At 39.5% G+C, this 22,246-nt stretch overlaps 1 protein-coding gene across 1 annotated transcript in view; it reads left to right on the top strand.

Annotated features, from left to right (window-relative positions):
• The window catches only part of LOC145994735 (repulsive guidance molecule B-like), a 70,322-nt gene that overhangs the window by 7,615 nt on the left and 40,461 nt on the right, over positions 1-22,246 (top strand). The window contains exon 2 of the mRNA XM_083130950.1: positions 9,838-9,980. Within this exon, the coding sequence (XP_082987076.1) occupies positions 9,838-9,980 (143 nt within the window). The remainder of the gene's footprint in view (positions 1-9,837; positions 9,981-22,246) is intronic.

Raw genomic sequence — 22,246 nt, 5'->3', positions numbered from 1 at the left:
GCTAAATCAGAGCATTAATATCTTGCTTTGCTCTCAAAATATTCTTGTTGTGGATTTTAGCTACTTATCTTGTGTATGTATATAGTTAACAAAGTTTTGCAAGCACAGAACTACCCCCCCCCCCCAAAAAAAAAGTGTCAACTCCTGGGTGAGGTTTTCCAGAAGCTGGGAGAAGGTATGAAACCACCTAGGTCAGGGGTTCCCAAACTTTTTCGTTTCACGGCGCACTTAGTGTTAAAAGATTTTTCCGCTGCACCCAAGTCAGAATGTAAGCGTATTTAACCCTTGCAACGCTCAGTGTGATTTGGTTGCTTGCCATATGTTAATAAATGGACACACATTTCAAATTCAGAAACATTTTATGTGTAAAAAGTACTAAATGAGCACATTTTTGGAATAAATGTCATTTCAGTGAAAATATTGGGACATTGTTCGGCACCCCTGTAAAGTGGCCAGGGTGCCGCAGTGCTAGGGTGACCAGACATATACATTCAAAAAAGAGGACAGAGCATGGTGAAAAAGGAGGACAAAGTCATGAAAAAGAGGACACCAAAAAAGTGGTAACTCATTTTGCCATTACTCAAAATGTAATCAATGTAAAAAAACTACCAACACTTTGCTCACATATAATTCTGATCATTTTTTCCAATGATTTCTTCTTACCTTTAAGCAACGAAAGCAATCTACTAATTAACACATGACAATCATAACTAAGAATATATATATTTTGAAGCACAGAATTTTAATATTTTACCAATTCTTGGATATTAGATATCCCCATAAGTGAAAGCAAATGTAATAGTAACCTTTGCTTTACCTTATTTCCAAAACCGAATTTAAAGTTTTATGTAGTTTATATTGGGTCAAGAAATATGATTTTAATGCCACCAATATTTCTATCACTCTTTCAACAGCAGGAGAAAGTGACAGCGCTTTTGCAATTTACCTCATATTCATTTCTTCCATCCTTTAAAAACTGGATATTTTCTTGGAAGATCATTGATGAATTTACACTTTCGCTTCGTTATTTCATAAAAGTAAACTTAATAGACAAAATTCTCACTACGCTTTTCTCTATCGCCTATGTATGACTCGAAATTGAACTGGCCGACATCTGTGACGGAATGGTTAGCACACCGAGCAAGAACGCCAGAGGTCCTGGTTTCGAATCTCAGATTGGGCATGTGTGTTCTTTGTGAGTATCCCTTCATAAAGATCATCATATCATCACTCATCCTCATCTTCGCGATTAACCAAAAGTGGCAGAAAAGTGAATTAAAATAAACCATATCAATCAATCAAAAAGAACTGCTCAGACTACATGTGTTTCGCAAGTCTCATACAAGTTGGAATAATACGTACTAATGACTAGGGGTGTGAGGGACAGAACATTTTTTGGTTGGGACGGGAATTTTTTTAAAATCCCGACCTTCGCAATTTTCCGACCAAGCCGGAAAATTTTCGGGACGGGATATGTTAAGAATTTTACACGTAATTTTCCCTTAAGCTTTTAATCTGAAATTTCTTAAATATGTAAAAAACATCAACAATTAACCACTTTTAAAAATGACCATTTAGAAGTTCCTGACTTTTCGGGATCCCGAGCACTCGGAAAATACCGAATGGTCATTTTTAAAAGTCGTTAATTCTCGAAGTTTTCTGCTTTGTAAATGTCTGGAACTTCTCGGAAAATGTTAGTTTTATTTCAGAAATGCAAAAACAATCAATTAAGGTGAAAACGACGTGGCAGAGCTTCGAGAAATTTCGAACAGTTTCCGTTCCGAGAAATTGCGAGTTTTTCCCGTCCCGAATGTCTGGATTTGAAAAATTTCCAGTCCGGATCCCGTCCCTACCAAAAAAAGAAAAAATGTCCCGCACACCCCTACCTTCTGATGACTCAGTCGGGAAAGTGATCTTGTTCAGCTCCCAGATGCTAGGTGAGCATTGCTTGAATACTTAACGCGCCCCAAGTGATATGATGATCCTTATGTGTGGAAGCATTCTCTATGCAGCATATTTGCTACGGTCGATGCTATACTCCCCTCCCCCCCCCCAAAAAAAGGAGGACATTTGCCGTTTTCTAAAAGATCACCCGGACGCCGGACAGACACCTATAAAAGAGTACGTCTGGTCAACCTAGGCAGTGCGCACTTTGGGGTTCACTAGGGGTTTTCAAAGTCTACTTACGATGATGATAATCTATTAAGGGTTCCAACATTATTTCTTCTGATTTTTTAAGTTGTACTTGTTAGTCTGCTTGCAGTAATATTTTTTACCTGTGCCTACTTTAGTAAAATCCAGTTTAGATGCATATTTGACATACACAGGAACAACTTTGCCCCCAGTAGAACTACACACACAAAATTGTTCTTAAACTGCCAAGTAATAAATTGAATAACAGACAGTTCCATCTCAAAAATTTAACTGAGAACCAGCAGAAGAGAATTAATAATATTAAAAAGTCATGCTACGCTGTTTTACTCTTTGATATTATTATTTTGGTATAGCTGTGTTCCTAGTAAAATAGTAAATAGTTCCAATAGTAAAATTTTGCCAAGGATACCATCTAGTAGGTTTGAGACCAACTTGATGTACTCATTTGTACATACGATAGACTATGAGTTTGTGTTTTTGTTACTCTTGTGACATACTCATTATTGCCTTGTAATGAAGCAGCCCCGGGTTTGATACCCGGTGGCAGCATGTAGTGGTTCAGCCGAAGTGTACTTTCTTTTTTCTATAATTGTGAAGAATCTGCCGTGCTTTCTTATTTCCAGTACTAACAAATCAAAACAGCTTTATTCAATGTATAATAGTCTGCATTGGATTTAAGAGTAAGCTGATTGAAATCTCATTTTCGAAAAAGAACTGTTGTAAGGATTCTAATTCACCATTTCCTGATTTGAATATATTGACTCATATGAGGAGCGAGAAATTAAGGGGAAACAAATTCAAGGCTTGCATAGGAGCTTCCTTTCAATCACATATGAAACGTGTTTACGGAACGCCAAGTACGCTCTCCTAAGAAAACTCAGAATTTGGGTATCACAAATACAGTTTCGATTCCAGTCCCTTCGCAAGTAATTTTAATCGGCAGTTGAGGCAATAGGCAAATTGTCTGTGGCCAGTGTTTGAAATTTGAAGGGGGGATCAGGGAATTTCCCCTTCTACTTTTTTCATCCCAGGCTCTACATTTATATTTCCATTGCCAATCAGGGAAAGAACCCCCCCCCCCCTTACTCTCTCTCAATATGTGTTTTATTAATACCAGGCATTCACTTTGGAATAATAAATTCGAGCTTGCTGTTCTCGATCTTGTGAACAACGATACACAATCATTACACTTTAAATCTTATATGGATGCACTGTATTGTGTGAAAGGGATCTGTTCGAGAGTGCTCAAGCAGTGGCAGTGAAAATTAACAAAATGTTTGACATCCATTGGGTGGCATCTTATCAATCAGTGGCAGTAGCAATAAAGATTTATCAGGCCCTTTTAGTACATTTCGTTTCAAGTCGTGAACTCTGTGAGGTTCTTATCAGTTCAAAAGAAAGTGTAAATGAGTCCTAAAGAAGGTGCAAACTTGGTGATTTGTAGATCTCTGTCTTTTTTGACGTATTACATCTCCTCGAACAGTTTTCATTGTTTCTACAAAGAAGTGCTAGTGTAATTCTGCACGTCAAGGACTGGCTGTGGTAATAAAATCACTAACTTCGATGAAAGAGCACCTTGGAGAAATCATAAAAGATGTAGAATTTTAGTTTTCTTAAAACAAAGCATTCATGAGTGTACCACTAACGGGACCATCTGAAGCCGATGAGGAAAAAGAAATCATAATGTTGGAAGCAGATCTTTCACAAGGACTTACTGATAACATTAATTTCATATTTGAAGATCGTGGAATATTCAAAGAAGCATCTGTTTTGAGCCATAAAGTGTGGCCACAAAATCAAACAAAATGTACGTTGACAATGAAATCTCTTCGTTGTTTGGTAGGGTTAAAGTAGAGTGGAACTGCATTCGCGAAATAGTGAAGGAATTCCAAAAAGCACGGGAATTTTGGATTTTTGTCAACTGCGGCTATGCGATATTTTGCAAAGGAAAACCAACCAAAAAAGTGACGGAAAGAACCTGCCCCCCCTCTCCCAAATAGCCTTTTTACCGACCAATTCCAATTCTACCTAAAGTGGAAGATTCCCCTGTGACAAAATTTTCTGAAGTTAAAGGAAGGACACCATGCTGCAACGTATCATTCGCACATCGAAATGTATGGACCTACTGGAAGGGAAACTCAGTGGTACTAGCACTGTATGAACCGAAGTTTCTCCCCTTCTGCATTTTCTTCATTTCGAAGATATGGCTATTTTAATTGTTTTTTCGCGCTCTACACCCTACATATTTTAAAGAACGGAATTATTTTTTATGGTGGAGCCGGGGTTGCCCTTTGCTTTTTGTCGTTTCTATTTCCTTTCTTGGACCTCAAAAGGAGACAGTGGACGTACATGATTATGGACAATTTTGCCTCCTATTTTGTTTCATACCGGCTGGACTTCTTTCATTTGTTGTTCATGCAATGTATTAAATAGCTGCGTATCGTGTTCAATCTTTTTAAAGAAATCGAGAGAACAACGAATCTAGACTCGTCGAGACCGAGACGAACCTCTGCAACATAAAGACGAGACCGAGATTTTTGTATGATATTTGAAAATTTGTCCTAAACCAAATTTGCTTTCAAACACATCCGGCGGATATCTGCTCGTTTGTATTTTGTTTGTAGTAATTACCAAGTCAATACGTTAGTGGTATTTGCGAGTTTTTGGCTACATGGTTGGATGCAATCAGGATAAATGTATTTTTTCGATGGCGTCCAAACGTGGTAACGAACAGAAGAACGTTTGTTTTCCTGAATGACTTCTCTGTGCTGTAAAAGCGTATGCTTTGCAACGCCGTATTAATTGTTAATGTTATATATTTATAAATAGAGGAGACTTCTCAATGTTTATTGCAACATTATAAAAATATTTTGAAACACCTAGATGTGCAGACGCTCAGTTTTGTTATATTAAGATAAAAACAATTTTACTGTCGAGAATGCCTTGGGAACACTAGGGTTAAGTCTAACCAGTTCGTGCAAATCTCAGGAATTTTGTATGGGAAGCACTTATTAGCTGAATAGCTCGTGCGGAGGACACACAATGCTCTCCCCGCCCACATTCAACATGTATGTGGCTCCCACAAAACACGTATAATCAGGCGAATGGCATTCGAGAGCGAACGATGTTTGCAGCACGTGCTGTACATGTAAGAGCATACGGCACAATAGTATCATTCGTGCAGGAGAGTAAGACCGTGTGTTTTTTGTAGCATTTTGTATCGATCGTAAGGTTGACGTCATCTCGGTTTCTCCAAGGTATTGATTCGGGTGCGGCTAGACATGTGGATACCGAGTGCGAGTACAAGGTGTTCTTGGTCTTGCGTTTCCCTTCCCCGACATTGAACTGAGGAACGTGTCCTCCAAATTCTGCTGTAGAATTTTCACTTTGACTTATACAAGTACTGAGGTTTATGTTCTTAGAATCACCTGCTGCTTTGTTTGTCGCGTTGGTGTTATGAGATCCGTGAATCGGACCGCAATGTGACGAGGAAGTTCGTTACAGGAAGATACGATTGCATTTTTCAGGTTTTCGCGTGCTCCAACATTACACCGTCGCGTCGCGATTAGTCAAAGGTGGCAGCAATAACGTAAGGGATTTCCATCATCAACGAAGCCCCTGGAATCTCAAACATATTTACGAATTCGAAATTACCATTGCATGCTCCTTGGCTGAGAGGTCAGCGTAACGCCCCTCGAAGCCAGAGGTCCTGTTTTCTAACCCTGGGTTTGTCGTGTTATGGAATTCATCATTCATCCTCATTGTAGTGATTAAACCTTAAGATAGAAAAAAGCCGTTGAAAAATTACTACTAAGTTCTTCGCAAATCAGGGAGAAATTAAATTGCATCAATTCTTCTTCTTGAAATGCAAATATTTTGTTAAGGACACTTAATATTCACCCTACTTCGTAGTTTTATACGAAATGTCCTACATTTCTTCTTCTTTAGGGCTCCTTTCACACCATATATTTCTATGTCTTATTGTGTATGTTTTATTATTTTCGTCAATAGGCAGTACATTGGCAATATTATTTTCCCCCTCAAGATAACTAAATATCTGGGTTGCATTTCAACAATTGTGTACATTTCCCGCAAATGTTTCTCTAGGAATGTTAAACTTTTCGCTCCGCTGTAATAGTGGTTTATTGGAAAAGGAGGTGGTGTTCGCAGTTTATCATAATTTATTTTAGAACACATAATTTATTTCGTGGAAAGCGCAACTGAATTATAATAATAAAAAGTTTATACAGAGGGATTTCCCCCTTCCCATTTTTAATATCCACATATTCAATGTGTTGTAGGGTTTTTACTTAGGAGGGGAATCTCTTCCTGTTATCCAAGGTAATCGGGGAATGGAGAGGGATCGTGATTCAAAACTGTATAAGGAAATCTCCATCGTAGAGTTTGAACCTTTTGTATACCGAACGTTGACAAACGAGTGAATCAATTTCTATGCAGTCTTGAAGAGTTCTGAGTTATAACGACCCTATTGAAAGAGCATTAAGAAGCCTGCGATGTCTGACCGCCAAGCACCTTGTGTATAGACAACCCAAGTAACATTACAATTGTGCGGCTTGTATACCAATCATGGATATGCATCTCAGTATATTGAGCGGCGATGACAAAGAGAAATATGAGATGGATATTACAGGACGTAACGTCACGTGTTCTTGAAATGGAGAAATGCTCCTTTCTCCACAATTTTCGTTTAGTTTGTGTTCTTTTGACCTGATGAATATGCAAATACTCGTACGTTATTAATAAAATGGGGGAAATAATGGAGAACAACATCCGACACAAATGCACACTGAAACAAACACTCTAAACGCAGTGTCAGTTTCCAAAGGACTGTCGCGAAGACATTAATTCGAAATCACGAGTGTAAAATACCGGATTCTTCACAATAAGAATACATCTGTTGTTGACATAGTAATTTGTTTTCCTAGATAATGAAATATGTATGAGAAAAATTAAGACATATCTGTTTTGAGCGATTGGGGAAGCGAGATATTGTTATTTGAAGGCCGAGAACGTAGTTGTGATGGTAGAGTTGCGGTTAGCGTACAGAGCTTTGATACCGATCCTAACCAATGAATTTTTTTTCTATCATTGAAGTGTGCAATATTGACTCGCAGGCACTTGAAGCTTTTCATCTCTCTATTCATATGATATATTCTCAACCGGTCCTGGAGGGCGAGGGACGATTCTACTACGATAGTAAGGTGAATTCTCGATTGCACCTGCCGATTACTCAGAAATTACTAGAGGTACAATTCTACGTATAATTTAGTGTCCTGAAAGTTCATCAAATATACAAGTCAGAAAACAGAAATAAACATTTCTTTACTAATTCGTCCATTTTCCTGCTCGAATTATTAATAGTCGATACAAATTGATTATTCTGAAACAATTTCTGACACAAAGACAAACTTTTGTGTACCGAGAAGCTAACAACGCGACCACACGAACGCTTTGAGTGGCCACTATCTCGTCACTGCAGATTCCAAGTTCAATCCTGCCCTGGCCATGGGTGTTCGTTTGTGAGTGTTACTCACCAGTTTCATAATCATCAGTTTTTGTCACGGTTAGCCAGAAGTGCAAGTAAAGCGACGTAAAATAAGGGGAAATACAGATCAGTTTGTTATTATTTTTTGGTGCTTTTACGGTACCGTTTTCTTTTAATGCCATGTGCAAGTTAGACATTTTCTAAATTTTTACTTTTCATTCCACGAACGAGTGAATTCGTATGCTATTTTGGAATATGCTAATCGTTTAATTTTTTCTGCATACTTTTTGTATTGTTTTCCGCTTGGCAAAACACATACTTCGCCCGTTGGACCTTCGTTGTTTACGTTCGCTCCACACGCAGAGGTCGGAAGTCGGAACGCGACCTACTGTTCAGTTCAAGTGATACCGAGTCAACTTTTTTTTATTTTTTATACTACCTCAGCCATGAATGAAGATGGGCGCGCCATTTATTTCAGAATGAACGAAGGAGGGAGATTCCCAATATTTGAGTGAGAACTAGGCCAAATACATTGTACTTCATTAGATCTCGCACATTGTTGTTTTTGAGTTTGTGCTTTGTTTGTAAGTCCTCTTTATGCACAGGAAGGCTAATCGGGACTGGACGTACAGTTTTAAGTTGAATCCGAACCACTATGAGGTACCTCCACTGGGTATCGAACCCGGAGCCCCTTGATTACAAAGCGTTACAACTATACCATCGGGGAGGCCCTATTTTTCAGTCATGTCATGATAGTGATAGCCAACCAGTAAGGCGGTTTAAAGTGGGTTTATGATGCATATGTTATATAATATTGGAAAGTACCAAGTATTATTGTTAATTTAAAGTGCGGGAGGTTTTATACCATGATTCAAAATAATCAATTTTTAGCTCCTTTTAAAAATAATCCAATTTCTTGCATCTCAAATCCTATGTTCTGGATGCACTGCACATTTAGCAATACATACGAAAGTATGAAATTTCCTTGGGAGCCATGGCCGTATTTAGAGGGGGGGTTTCTAGGGTTCAACCCCCCCCGAAACTTCTGACGTATTGGATTAATGGAAGTTCAGAAACCAAAATCTGTAACTAATTTTCAATTTTTTTTTTCGAAGCATCACAAAATACAAGGAGGCAATGTTGAAACAATCAAGCTAGCTACATTTGGAATTCTGAAACTTGAGTGAAACAGGATTTATTCCCTGAATCGCAACCCGCCCGCGACCCCTCCATTTTCACCTCTGCTCTCCTCTTTCCAGTGTTGTTCCTGCGTCACAAGAAATATAGACTGAAAATTCCTTTTCTAACTTTGAAATTCCCTGTTCGGTAAAGTTGAAAATCCCCTTGATAGGAGTTCAAAGTTAGGATCTCCAATTTCGTAGCGCATTACGTTCGCGATTGAGACAATCCATGCACCAGGCTAAGTTTTTAAAAAGAATAACCGGTTCCGCACTTTTCAAAATTCCAAAAATTAAGTTTTAAGGTCAAACAACAAAAACGTTGTGACTAAAATTTCCATCTAATTTTTAAAGCTTTTTCTTGAAGGTATCTAAAATTTAATAACAAAGTATAATAATTATGGATTTCAGTACACACTGTATGAAACGTAAAAAAAAACAAAAAAAAACGTGCTGGATATTCACTCATCTACTGGATTGCGTAAGTCCCATCAAGGATATAACAACATTAACAATAATAATAATAATAATTATTATCATTATTATTAGGCCTATTATTATTATGGAATAAAATTATTTTAAGAAATTTTAATTATTATTATATAATAATTGTTATTATTACTATTATTCAAATTACTCGCGACGCCCATGGGAATAATTATGAATGAACCCCCCCCCCCCGAAAAATGTCCTGTCTAAGGCCATGTTGGGAGCGTAAGCAGATGTGTGGCATTTCTGTTTGGAGGTTTTTCCCGTACGTTTAACTCTGTCTCTTATTTCGGTCACATGCAATAAAGGAACAAGGTTATTGATATTGATACTGATATTCTGATACATATATACTGATATTGATATTCGATACTTATGGAAGTTGGGTTTGCCATTGATGTAATATTTTGTAGAGCAAATACTTAACAATTTTTTCGATTTCCCGTGTTTATTTTACATGTTCGATTATTTTTTGGAATAGTTTTTAATTTGGTATTTCCTCTGTTACAGGAAACCAGGCCAATGTGATCATCTTCATGAAGTGGACCCAGAAAGTGGGGGTGTAATGGATTGGGGACCTGCCCCTACCCCTGTAGACCCACCCACCTTCCCTCGGCTGCTCCTAGTATTTTTAATCGTTCTAGTCATGCAGGGTAAGTGTTCATATTTCCTCTCCATTACCTATCGTTTATAATTTACACGGTTATCGTAACATTTACATAGTAATACTTCCCTATTGTATACATTTAATGATATTAACACTTGGTTAAGTGAAGTGTACGAAATTGCTACAATTTACAATGCATATGGTTCGTGGATGCATATATAGAAATAACCTATTGATGCTTTTCTCTAAGGGAGAATTCAAATCGAAGCGATAGGCGACACTTGTTGCTTAGGGATTTCACGAATCGAACGCACGCTGTTGTGTAAAACGTTGCTGCCGATTGGTTTCTTCCCAAGCGACACGTGTCGCCTGTCGCTTCAGTGTGAATTCTCCCTAAGTCTGAGTGCAACCAGTGTTCTGGTGGTAATGCAGTGCACCATAATCAACTATCTTTCTTATTATTTTAACGGTTGTTTCATTACGATGATTTCAGCTGGAGCGTGCCATCACTAGTTTGTGCAAGGTGGACTAATATTAAGCCAATATCATTGCTGATATCGTCCCCACAAGATCTGAAATTAAATTAATTAAATAATCCGTATCATAGGCAGAGGTTGGCGTAATACCCGGGAGTTTTCATACCGTTACAAAGGTAACGTACTAAATTTCCCCTTGTAGTAGAACATGGGAAACATATGCCACTAATTTGTCTACTCGAACCTAATATGCAAGCTCAAAAGCAATCAGTTTTAGAAATAATCCTAGGAATGTTCAATGGGTACTAACCTGCTTGGAATAATATGTATGAGACATGCAGTCTTACCATAAATGGGTACTTTGTTGGTAAAGGCCACCAGAGGATGGTGCTAGTCATTTCATCTCCATTCTGGTCGAGATCGAGAATGTGTAGACCCCCTAAACCTTAACATCTATGTACCTTCGTGGCAGTGTAATGAAAAAGAGACAGCGTTACCTTTTTACCTTTCGAGTGTTTCGAGGTAAGCCCGAAAATTGTTGAAGATATGATCTGCCTGGGCCCCCCCTTTTCCCAAATTTAGAAAAAATCAAAAGCTTGACGCTCTGGGACGGAGGGAAAAATTGAAATTTGCATCACAGACCTCTTGAGGCCTAACGTAATATAATTTGGTGAAGGTATATTTCCGAATAAGAAAGATATTTAACATTAAATTTAGCCAAAAATAATCCCTTTACAATACTAATGCGTGGATCTGGGAAATGAAGAAATAGCAAGACAAAAGGTAGCTATAAAACACTTGAAACGTAGACTTATTAAACATGTATATTAAATATAAAACTATGTATATGCAGGGTGTCAGAAGTCGTTAACCACCCAAATATTTTTACTAGGATCCATTTTAGGCCACGTTACAAAAAAAAATGGCAGCCACTAATCCTCAGTGGCGCAGTCCACAAAGGGAGTAGAAAAAATTAAGTTACTTGGCACAAAATCGGCAATATAGAGACATTCGAGTACAGAAATATCTAGTGTCAGATCAAAGGTCTCCCGTGATAGGTGAAAAATAAGCGCCCCCCCCCCCTTCGTAATTTTATGTTACTAGATTAATAAATTGGTATCTATACAAATGATTTATGAGTACCTTAGGTTTGGCTGCCTCCAGCAAACTGGCTCCCAACTTGGATTGTGCCTACACTAGCAGACACGAAAGTGGGTTGTGCACTTTGCTGCCGGGCATATGTCCTTGTAAAATGCTTCTTAAGAAAATTGCATCACTATTTGTTGGAAAGATCAGAGATGACAATGATCTGATCCCTTTGGGGGTTGACTAGCGGACTAAGCAACACTGCATAGTGAACGTTGCTTTACCTGGAATTGGCAACAGCGGAGAACCTGCGAGGCACCTTGTTCCGTGTTCCTGAGTGTAGTAGATGTTAGTTGAAATTTCTGGAATTTCGTAGAATTCCTCGACAACGTTTAGAGGGCCGTTTGAACTTGTACAATTGCAACCATGTAGAAGAAGAAGAAAAAAAAACAAAAAAAAAACAAAGTAGTGCAACGTGAAAAATCTCATGTATATTTACGATCACATCGGGTTACCCTGGGGGACGTACCCAACACGAACTTTCTATCATATTTGTTGCGTTTTTCGAAATTCGCCTACGATACTATTTTTTTGTTTTCATTAGCGTTCAAATCTTTGCCGAGTGGTTTGTTAAGTTTTTATGCATGTGGACGTCGGTATTGTATTTCTTTCATTGCAGTATTTCTTAAGTTTCACCAAATTTTCCTATTTGAAATCTCAATTCAGAGAAAAGTTACAATACAAAAGCCTTTCGTCACAACCTAGTGCTTCATTATTATATTGGCCGGTGAGTTCGTTGTTCCCAGTTTCTGGACGTGAGTAGAAACCAGCATGTACGCTATCCTGAAGTCACCGGAATATTAGCCAGCGTGGTCACAATTTTCCCAGATTCGAGGTAGAATAGGACATTGGAATGACAACAACATGCTTTGTTGAAGGTAACGTTCCACCTGTACCAATTAAATAATGATAAATATTCTATGAAAACGAGATACCAAACAAAAGATAAAGCTTCGTATTGTATCGTTTCACAACTTCAAGAAAGTGGATCAGTGTTTTGTTTGGAACATCGACAGGCAGTGACACTGAACCTTCTACAATCTCTTACATCTGAGGTAGGATGAACATCTCACGTAAACTAATGTCACAATCTGGCCAGGTGCGGACGGCGCTGGGATGGAAGCTTCAGGCCGGAAATTCCTGTGGCGCAGGCATAGATATCCACCAAAATCGAGTTCAATTAAGAGGTTAGGAAAATCTACATAACAACCTGACCTACAAATGAATGAGTCTTGCCGGTGGATAGCATAAACCTACGCGGGGGTAACATGCTGAAGAGAAACAAGGATGGGAACCGAAGATATTTTTGGAACTTGTATCGCCGAGTCTGCTAAGGAGTGATTGGAAGCTACTCATTCGTCCAATCGTTTGCAAATAGAAGGAGATGGGGGCTAGGAACTTTGTGAAAAATCTTATCAGCATACAGAGACGCATCCAGAAATTTCGTGATGTAGCAAATGGCAGCCCTCTCCTCCGCAAAATACAAAATCTATAAAAAGCGCAAAAGGATGCCTTAAATCAGGCCCGTACCCAGGATTTTTCGAGGGGGTGGCAGACCCATAGCCAAATTTTTTAAAAAAATCTCATATATATATATATATATATATATATATATATATATATATATATATATATATATATGGGCACAAAGTCACTTTCCCCAAAACAAGTAAGGAAAGAGAAGAAATAAGCGAGGTATCGATGAGTGGATTGGTGTGGTACGACAGATTGGCCACCACGTTCATGTGACCTCACACCATGCGATTTCTCCATGTGGGGTATTGTCAAAGACGAAGTGTTTTCCGAGAAGCCGCAGGATTTGGTTCACTTGCAACAGCTAATCGAACAATCATTCGAGAGATTGGATGACAATCCTCAATTGTGTCATGATATTTGCAAATCAGTGCTGAACAGATGTACCTTGTGCATTGAACTTGTGTGTGTGTGGGGGGGGCAGTTTGAACAGTATTTGAAGTACAAACGACACTTTGAAGTACAATAAAGATTGCCAAGTCTTCTAGGTTCTTTTATTTGATTTCTTCATTTATTGGGGAAAGCAACTTTGTGCCCAACCTGTACACACACACACACACACACGCGCGCGCGCGCGCACACACATATATATGGGGTTGGGGGTGTATAGGCGAAATTTGCTCATTTTCTTACGAAATGTTGAAGAACAGCATTTTCTAACCGATATGTATGCAACCACGTGACAAATATTTGCAGTTGACCCTGACATTTGTTTCTGTCAAGAGAGAAAAATATATATATATATATATATGATACGGGTAGACTACATGTGTGCATAATGCAAACAATTCACATAGCCTACGAAAAGCAACATACGTGTGTGGGATTGATAGGTGAGGGTTCACATCCACTTTGCAAAGTCCCTGACTTTTTTAAGTACACTGACTGAGCAGCAGAGCGGAAGCCAATTGCGTCCTGTTCGTGGGTAGAGGATCCAGTGCACGGAGCCTGAGTTCAACGGCATCCCAGATATGCTCGATGGGGTTCATATCAGGGCTCTGGGGTGGCCACGTCAGTCGTTGGACCTCCTCTGCATGCTCTTCGAACCATTCACGGACGACATTCGAGCGATGTGGCGGCAAATTGTCATGTTGAAAGACCGCCATGTCGTCAGTGTGTTGAAAGGCCAAAAACGGGTGGAGATGGTCTCCGAGCAACTGACGATACCGCGGACCAGTCACCATGTCTTCCAGAACAACGAGGGGGGCCAAGTCTATACCAGGAAAATGCGTCCCAGACCATGACTGATACCCCACCACCCTGGACCACGCCCTCTTGGCATGCGGGATCCATCGCTTCCTGCGGTCTGCGCCACACACGGTGCCTCCCATCGGCATGGTGCAGTTGATACCGTGACTCGTCGGACCATATGACGTTACGCCACTGTTGCAGTGTCCATCCGCTGTGATTGATGGCAAATTCGCGCCGGAGTGTCCGATGACGCGGGGTTAGCAGTGGCACCCGTGTAGGGCGACGGCTCCCATATCCGAGGGCATGCATGTTCCGACGGATTGTCCACTAGGAGAAGTTTCTAGCGCGGCCAGTGTTGAATTGGGTCGTGATTTGTTGCACTGTTGCCCTCCTGGGTCTGTTGACCATTCGTCCCAGATGTCGCCGGTCTCGGTCATTGAGGGCGGCTGGACGCCCGGTATGGTGTCTGTTGTGGACTCGGACGCCTTCATCCACCCATTTTCGGTACACCCTGGACATGGTTGAACGTGGGAAGCCTAATTCCTGCACCACCTCCGAAATCGAATGTCCCATGCGTCGGGCACCCACCACCATGCCCCGTTCGAATGCCAACTCACGACGACGTTGCATTGCACATGAACCACTCACACAGCCACTTCCCACAAGGTCTCACACACAACTGCAGCCGTCGCGCAGTCCTGCAGGGGGGCGTGGAACACACGTAGTGTCCACCCGCGATTCAGTGACCTGCTATCCTATGAGTTTTGCTAAGTGAGTGTATTTTACATAACTGTAATGATTTAACATGCTAAAAATAAGAGTTACACTTCGACTTTGTAAGTTAATCAAATGAATCACGTTTGTTGAACATTTTTGAAACTAAATTAAAAATAAAATGAAAGAACCTTTGTATAAGGGAAGATAAAACGAAACGTGTTTCAGCTTACAAATTCTGCCAAGAAAAAATAATTTAATTCCCCTGACTTTTCCAGGTTTTGAAAGCGCTTTTTTTTTTTAATAAATAAAAAAAAGTCATTTGTTTCCAATGACCTCAGTCCTAGCCTTGTTTTTCTGACTCTTCCAGTTGTCCAGGACTTTGGAGTCAGTGCGAACCCTGTAAATAAATTATCTGAAGGGAACGGCTAAGTGACTTCACCCTGGTAGTGTGTCTGCTGGCGTAATATTGTTTCTATGGTGTATTTTCGCTTTTAGAATCTCATTCGACAGTAAAAATAAATGCCAGTGGCAACCAAGAAGCTATTAAATGGGGTTGCATACATGTGGGATAGAAAATGCCACTTTCAACGGCTGGTAGCATCGAATTTTTTGGCCTTGATGTCTTCTGCACACTGTGAAAGTTGTCTGTTGTAAGGTCAGACTACTGTGTATTTATGTTCAAGACAATTGCAAGTAGAAAAGAAGAGAAATTGCAGTAAAACAAATTCCGATTGACAGAATTTCGTAAATAATAATGTACTTAGTTTCTTGAGTGTTTTGGACAAATAACAATATATGTTAAAAATACTTCAGGCAATTTTTTCCCCAAAAATCTATCAACGATTCTGCTGTGAAGTGGATTCTCCTATTTACATAATATTAATTAACCCTATGCCATTGAGTGGCAGAATGGACATCAGTTGCAGAAAAACCCTGATGTTGGAGAGAGAAAACAAAGTTTTTTATCCTTCTGCTCAGTGGCGGAGAAAAGGGATCACAGACCTTGCGGTGCGGGTGGAGAGCTAATTGCCCCTTATATGGTTGGTTTTGTATTGCAGTCATTGAGGAACCTTTCTTCCATAATGTAAAGAGTATAGAAAATTCCCCTCTATTCTAATTATGTGAAACATTTGTGACACTGTAATATAAGAAACCATTCAATAATGAAGGGGTTGCTATTTGTCGAGTGTCAAACAACTGTTTTTCACTCATAAAAAATCCAGACAATTTTAATAATGTACACAGTATTCTACAGAAAGTCCTAAGTAACCAGTACAATGTCTGTAGTGGCGCAAGAGTCTTTCTTCCCTTAGGTATAGCAAGTAGTGTCCGAGCCGAGCCGAAAAGGTCGGGACATGGATTAAAAGGAATGGACTGATAGTTCTTTGCATCTATGGTTATACTCTCTAGCCTTCTTAAACCCGAAGGTTCATGGCTGCAGCAACACAGGCCTTCCATCTTTCCCTATCTTGAGGAAGATCTATATACTCTTTTCCATCCCTACCGATTTCCTTTAGGTCCATCTCAACGTTATAGAACTAAAATAGCCAAATATTGCAGACTGCAGACTTCTAGAGCCTGCATCTGTCCAGAAACAACCTATTCATTTGTGCAAGGACAAAATCGAAATGCATGCAAAATTTGAAAAACCATCAACTTAATTTTTGTAGATTTTTATACGTTCAAATTAAAATTTTGCATGCCTCGACCCCCCCCCCCCCCCCCGCCTTGGGTACGGGCCTGCCTTAATTGGATCTGAAGTAGCTATCTTCGTTGTTAGCAGCTGCAACCATCAAAGACAAAGAAGTTTGGCAAAATTTATTTTCAAGTTCACTTTTATGATCAGGTAGGGACTGGATCTGAAACCTTTTGAGTAGACAGCAACAGCGTCAGCCACTGGCTATGGTGTACCGTAGTAAAGAAATAACGTATATCCTTGAGACCATATTTATAATGTGCTCGCAAGATTTAAAATTAACGTAACATAAGAACTTGCGGCATTTTCAGTCTGTCGACTGTGTGCATTTAAAAAAAAGGTAAAGCTATCCCCTGTGTATTGCACCTCTGAAGGGACATATGGGATGGGGATGTAGGGTCCGGCCATAGTTAAGGTGACGTAATCAGCACCAATTTCCGGTTCCTTTATGAATGAATTCCACTTCGTCCAAAGAGAAACATAAATAGTTAGGGGCACAACAACACTTTGATTCCAATTGGCACTGTTACCTTCTTTTTGTACTCACCTTTTATTCTCCAAATAGGTCCGAAATTGCCGTCTTGATTCTGAGCCATTGCTGAAACTTTCGGTACTCGTCATTCATCGCAACTGTAATTACTAGCCTCAAGGGTGAAAGCCCTTTATTAATAGGAAAACAATGTTTCGTTCTCTTAGGACACTGTCTATTGACGTTAATTCCATAAAAGTTTAGATTTAAACTCCACGCAATTTTTTTACCCTCGTACCTACATTCGTGCTCCAGGAAACAAAGGCCTATTTTTACTTGATTCTTATATCGAATGTGCAGTCCATGAAGGTAGTAGCCAAAGCGTACCCACAGCTAGAATTACTACTGGAATACCCTTCTGCCCGCTGAACTAAAATGTTACGCAACTATTAGTTTTCAGTTTTTCTTTGCACACGTGCCACAGCAATAGTTCGTGCTCATGGTATTAGTTTCTTTATACAGCGTTTTCTCAAAAGACTCAAGTTATCTTAATTTTTGAATGCCTGTAGTCATATTTTCCATTTCCTTATGCAATCTGTGCATCTTGTTTATCTTCTACTGATGGAAGAACCTAGAGCGTATGGTAACGTCGTCACCTTGTGGTGTCCCGGGTTCGATACCCGATGGAGTCCCGATGATTCTACTTTAAACAGTACCGATTAACCTATCAGTGCATAAAGTGGGCTTAAAACAAAAATACAAATTTTATCTCGAAGAACCTAAAAATTGTCGTGCGGGTTGAACACTTGTAACTCGATGCATTTAATGGCTAGAATGGCAGAATAAACACCAAAAATACCGCAATCAGAATAACTTGAGTTAAAAGCCGATATGTGATTTGCAAGCCGCCTTTTTTCCCTTTTCTCTTGAAATAGTCTTGAAGACATACCTCCTCCAGCTACCATGGAAAGCGCTTGTATATCATAATAATTAGGATGCACATAATGATTGTCTTTTAAATTACGAACAATAATGTGAAGTAAATGTGACTTTTACAAGATGTTGATATTTACAGTTTTCGTATTTTGATTAATATTGGATTGCATATACAGTCGACTCCTTTTAATTCGAATTATTCCGTACTTCAAATTAAGTTTATTACCCTTGAAATTCCTATTGAAACCAACATTAAAAATTCATGTGTAATTCGAATTTTCGCACCTTTATTTCGACAATTCGAAGGCAACCAGAGACGGTCCTAGGGTAAAGAAAAGTTTCCTTTTGCTTGTATGCATCCTCCACCCTCTCCTCAATAACATGGGTTTGTCCACCCATTTTGTGTGCAGGTGTTCATTTTTGTACCTCCACTAGCCAGTAAATTTCTGAAAGTTTTCTTATCGGCCCCCAATCGTCATTGTGATTAGTCAGGTTATACAGAGCATTCCCTGACATTCGCTACGAGACTCGGCAGCATTCGACCCGGCGTCAGCGCTTGTCTTTCCTTGTGAACGCTATAGTCTGTTTTTTTCGCTCTCCCTGCCTTCGCTCTCTTTCACTTTCTGTTGACGTTGCAGACTGACGCCAGTATAATCCTCCCTCTGAAGTTGTGTTGTGTCGTGTCCGTGTGTTGAAGATTGTGGCTTAATATGGCACCACAAAAGTTTACATTACAATAAAGGATTTATCTTATCGAGTGTTACTTCGGGTTCGGAAAGAGGAATTGTGGAGAAGTGCGACGACGTTTTGGAACGAAACTTCCTGGTGTTCCCGTTCCACATAGGACCACTATATTAAACATCGTAAAAAATTTAGAGTAACAGGGTCAGTTCTTAATAAAAGTGGAAAGAAAAATGGGGAAATCTAAAAAATAAAGTATACAAAGACAATCCGCACACCATCCGTGAGTTAAAAGAGAGTATTGTACGAGAAATCGGGAGAATTACAGTAGACGAACTTGCACGGGTAAATGCCAATTTCCTTCTGAGATGCCAGGAATGTGTTGCAGCAGAGGGACATCATTTTCAACACCTTCTGTAGTCAAGGTTAGTACACAATATGAAAACTGTAATTTTAATACCCGACTCTAGCGGACTGTCGCGGACCCCGTTTACCGGGAAAGATAAACGCTGATGGCGGGCCGTTTGCCGCCGAGTCTCGTAGCGAATGTCACGGAATGCTCTGTATTATTTGCAATGTGAAAGATTGGCACGTTAAATTTCAAGCAATGATGACTTGTTTCAGGCAATAAATGAAATTGAAGATGTTGTTAACCTGGGGGGAAGTGAGAACAACTAGCTAATGTTTTTACACGTGTCGTGAGTTTGTGTGTTAATACAGTGTACTTACTCAAACGTGTTTGCCATTTACTGGTAGCTTAATTATTATTGTGAGAAGAATTGTCTGTGGTTGCACTATAGAACTATAGGTTGCACTACACAAAATGCGGAAATTATAACGGTAAGCTCCGCTGCATGTTCATTATTTTTGTTTATACCTTAGTACAGTAGTTTGGTTGTATTGATTTTCTTTTAATAACCTGTTTTCGATAATTCGAATTTTTTTCGAGTCCCCTTGGAGTTCCAATTGAAAATAGTTCACTCTATAATCGACTAGTCTGTACTGCGAAATATATTTTTTATTTTTATTATTTAAAACCATAGGGAGAATGGACATGTTACCTTAGGTTAGGTCTTTATTACAAGAGAACGTGCGTTTTATTATCGCAATACAAACAACAGAACTAGTATGCACGAAATGTCCACCTAATGGTAATCAACATGAAATAAAATTGTTGCCCAAACATGCATTGCTATGAATATTTCAGCAGTGTGTATATGCTATTGTTTACTTTCCTTGCTTGCAATGAAATGAGTTAAAATTTATAAGTGCCTATGACCATTTCTCACCCTTTGCACTCGGTAATCTTATTTTTCCTTTCTTCCATAGTTAACTAAATTTGCTGAGTGATAGCTACATTGTGTTTATGTGGTCGCCAGGTATATGGAGCATGTGAAAGGGCTACAACATGGTTGAAATTGACTGCTTATAGTATAGAATACAGAATCCAGTAGCAAAATAGAAAGCAGTCTAGTTGGCAAACAAGACCTAGCCAGCTGGTTGGAAAGCAAGGATTTTATCAGTCCAGCAGTCAAAAAGACATTGCATTACGGTATCCGACTCTGCGAGAAAGGACTTTCAAGCTGGGCGTCTACTGGAGTGGAAACAAATTATCAGAAATAGAGAAAATGCTATTAGTACGCAAAACGATGAATATTATATTCTTCGTACATCCCTCCCCTAGAAAAGAATATAATAAGCCCTGGCTTAGTAATTAATGAACGATCTGTATAGGTTGACTTAGTAATTTATGAACAATATGTACAGGGAACACGCACCGATGTCAAGTGTGAAGATTGATTTGCTTTATTTTACTTCGCTTCTTGTGGCACTTTTGCCTAATTTGCGAAGATGGGGATGAGAGATGATATGATGAAATTGATGAATGGACACACACACAAACATCCATGCCCAGACCAGGATTCGAACCCAGGACCCCTGGCGTCGTAGAGCGATGTGCTAACCACTCCGCCAGGGTCAAGTGTGAAGAAATTGGTTGTATGTTAACATAACTAAGTGGAGGGAACGTTTTCGTCTTCGAATGTCCTGACGCTAAGGGACTGTATCCCGAGATTCCACTTCCTTGCTGGATTATTTGCATTAGGCATTCCAGGCATATTTTCCGTCCATATCGATCCATGCTTAGCGTAAACTACATTCCTCTTCCTGATGGTACTTTTTCAATAATATCCATTTTTATTTCTTCTCCCCAAATCTAGACTAATTACTACTACAGCGGAATTAACATTGCCAAAAGAGGACAGCATTGCTCTCGCTATTCACGGTCTCACATGAGAATAAAAGCATATCATACAATTGTGTCAGTTCATCTTTTCTTTTCCTCCAGTGTCTCCAGAAAAAAATAACATTTACATTTGCTACGTATTGTTTACTACAGTTTTTTTTAAATTCCATTATATTTTAAGCCGTCTATACATCAGTTATGCATTGCCGCTTTCGGCACATATGAAATCTATTTTACACCCACGTGGAATGATCTGGCGGGGTGATTAGCACAGCACGTCAAGGGTCCCAGGTTCGAATACCGGCTTGGGCATGGGTGTTCTCTGTGAGTTTCATCATATCATTACTCATCCTCGTCATCACAATTAGCCAAAAGTGACAGAAAAGCGACTAAATAACAATAATCAATCAATCAATTGATTGATTTGTTGTTTTAAGTTCACTTTATTCACAGTAAGGCTAATCGGGACTGAAGCTACAGTTTAGAGTGGAATCCGAACCACTATGTGCCTGCACCCCTTGTTTACAAGCCGACGACGCTACCACTGCACCGTCGGGGAGGCTAACCACAATCAAATGAACGTGAAATTATCCGAAGGGAAGGACAGAGGCGGGGTTAGATGATGTGTCGGTCCCTAGTGTCTAAATCCCGTGATTATTCAATCGACTCGGGATTGCAATCCTGATACTTCTCCAGCACTATTGTTTCGCCGCGCTTCTGCCTCAGTGGGCGGACATATTTTCGAGGAAATGTAAATATGGAAGTGAATATCAATTACTCTATATTTCACCCAGTGCTCAAGTGGAAATTCCTAGCTGGGGGATGTTTAGTTGAGTTTGGGGATAAGAGGACGATCCTTGTAAAGATCAACATGGAGACAATGCATTAGGTGGGGGAAGTGCTTTTGCAAATTATCCTAACTGGGGGATAGCATCCCCCGCGTTCCACCCCATTTCGGTCACTGATTTCTCCTAAGAATATCAATCTCATGATGCAATGAAAGATTGAATAGATACGGGCAGGGGTAGACAAAACTAGATATAATTCAGGCGCCAGCCCCTTTTTCTCAGGAGCTTTTTTCTTCCTTCTTCAAATACAGGCTAAGAAAGCCATGAATCCAACTAAGATAAGCTATGAAATGTGATCTTAAAACCTTTAGTTTTACTTAACACAAGATTGTATTAGGTAATTAATTCTTGCACCTGAGGTGCAATTCTAAAGA

This window comes from Lepisma saccharinum, chromosome 11 (genome assembly GCF_977018435.1).
Source record: "Lepisma saccharinum chromosome 11, izLepSacc3.1, whole genome shotgun sequence".
NCBI lineage: Eukaryota > Metazoa > Arthropoda > Insecta > Zygentoma > Lepismatidae > Lepisma > Lepisma saccharinum.
This window is presented reverse-complemented; position numbering and strand designations above follow the sequence as displayed.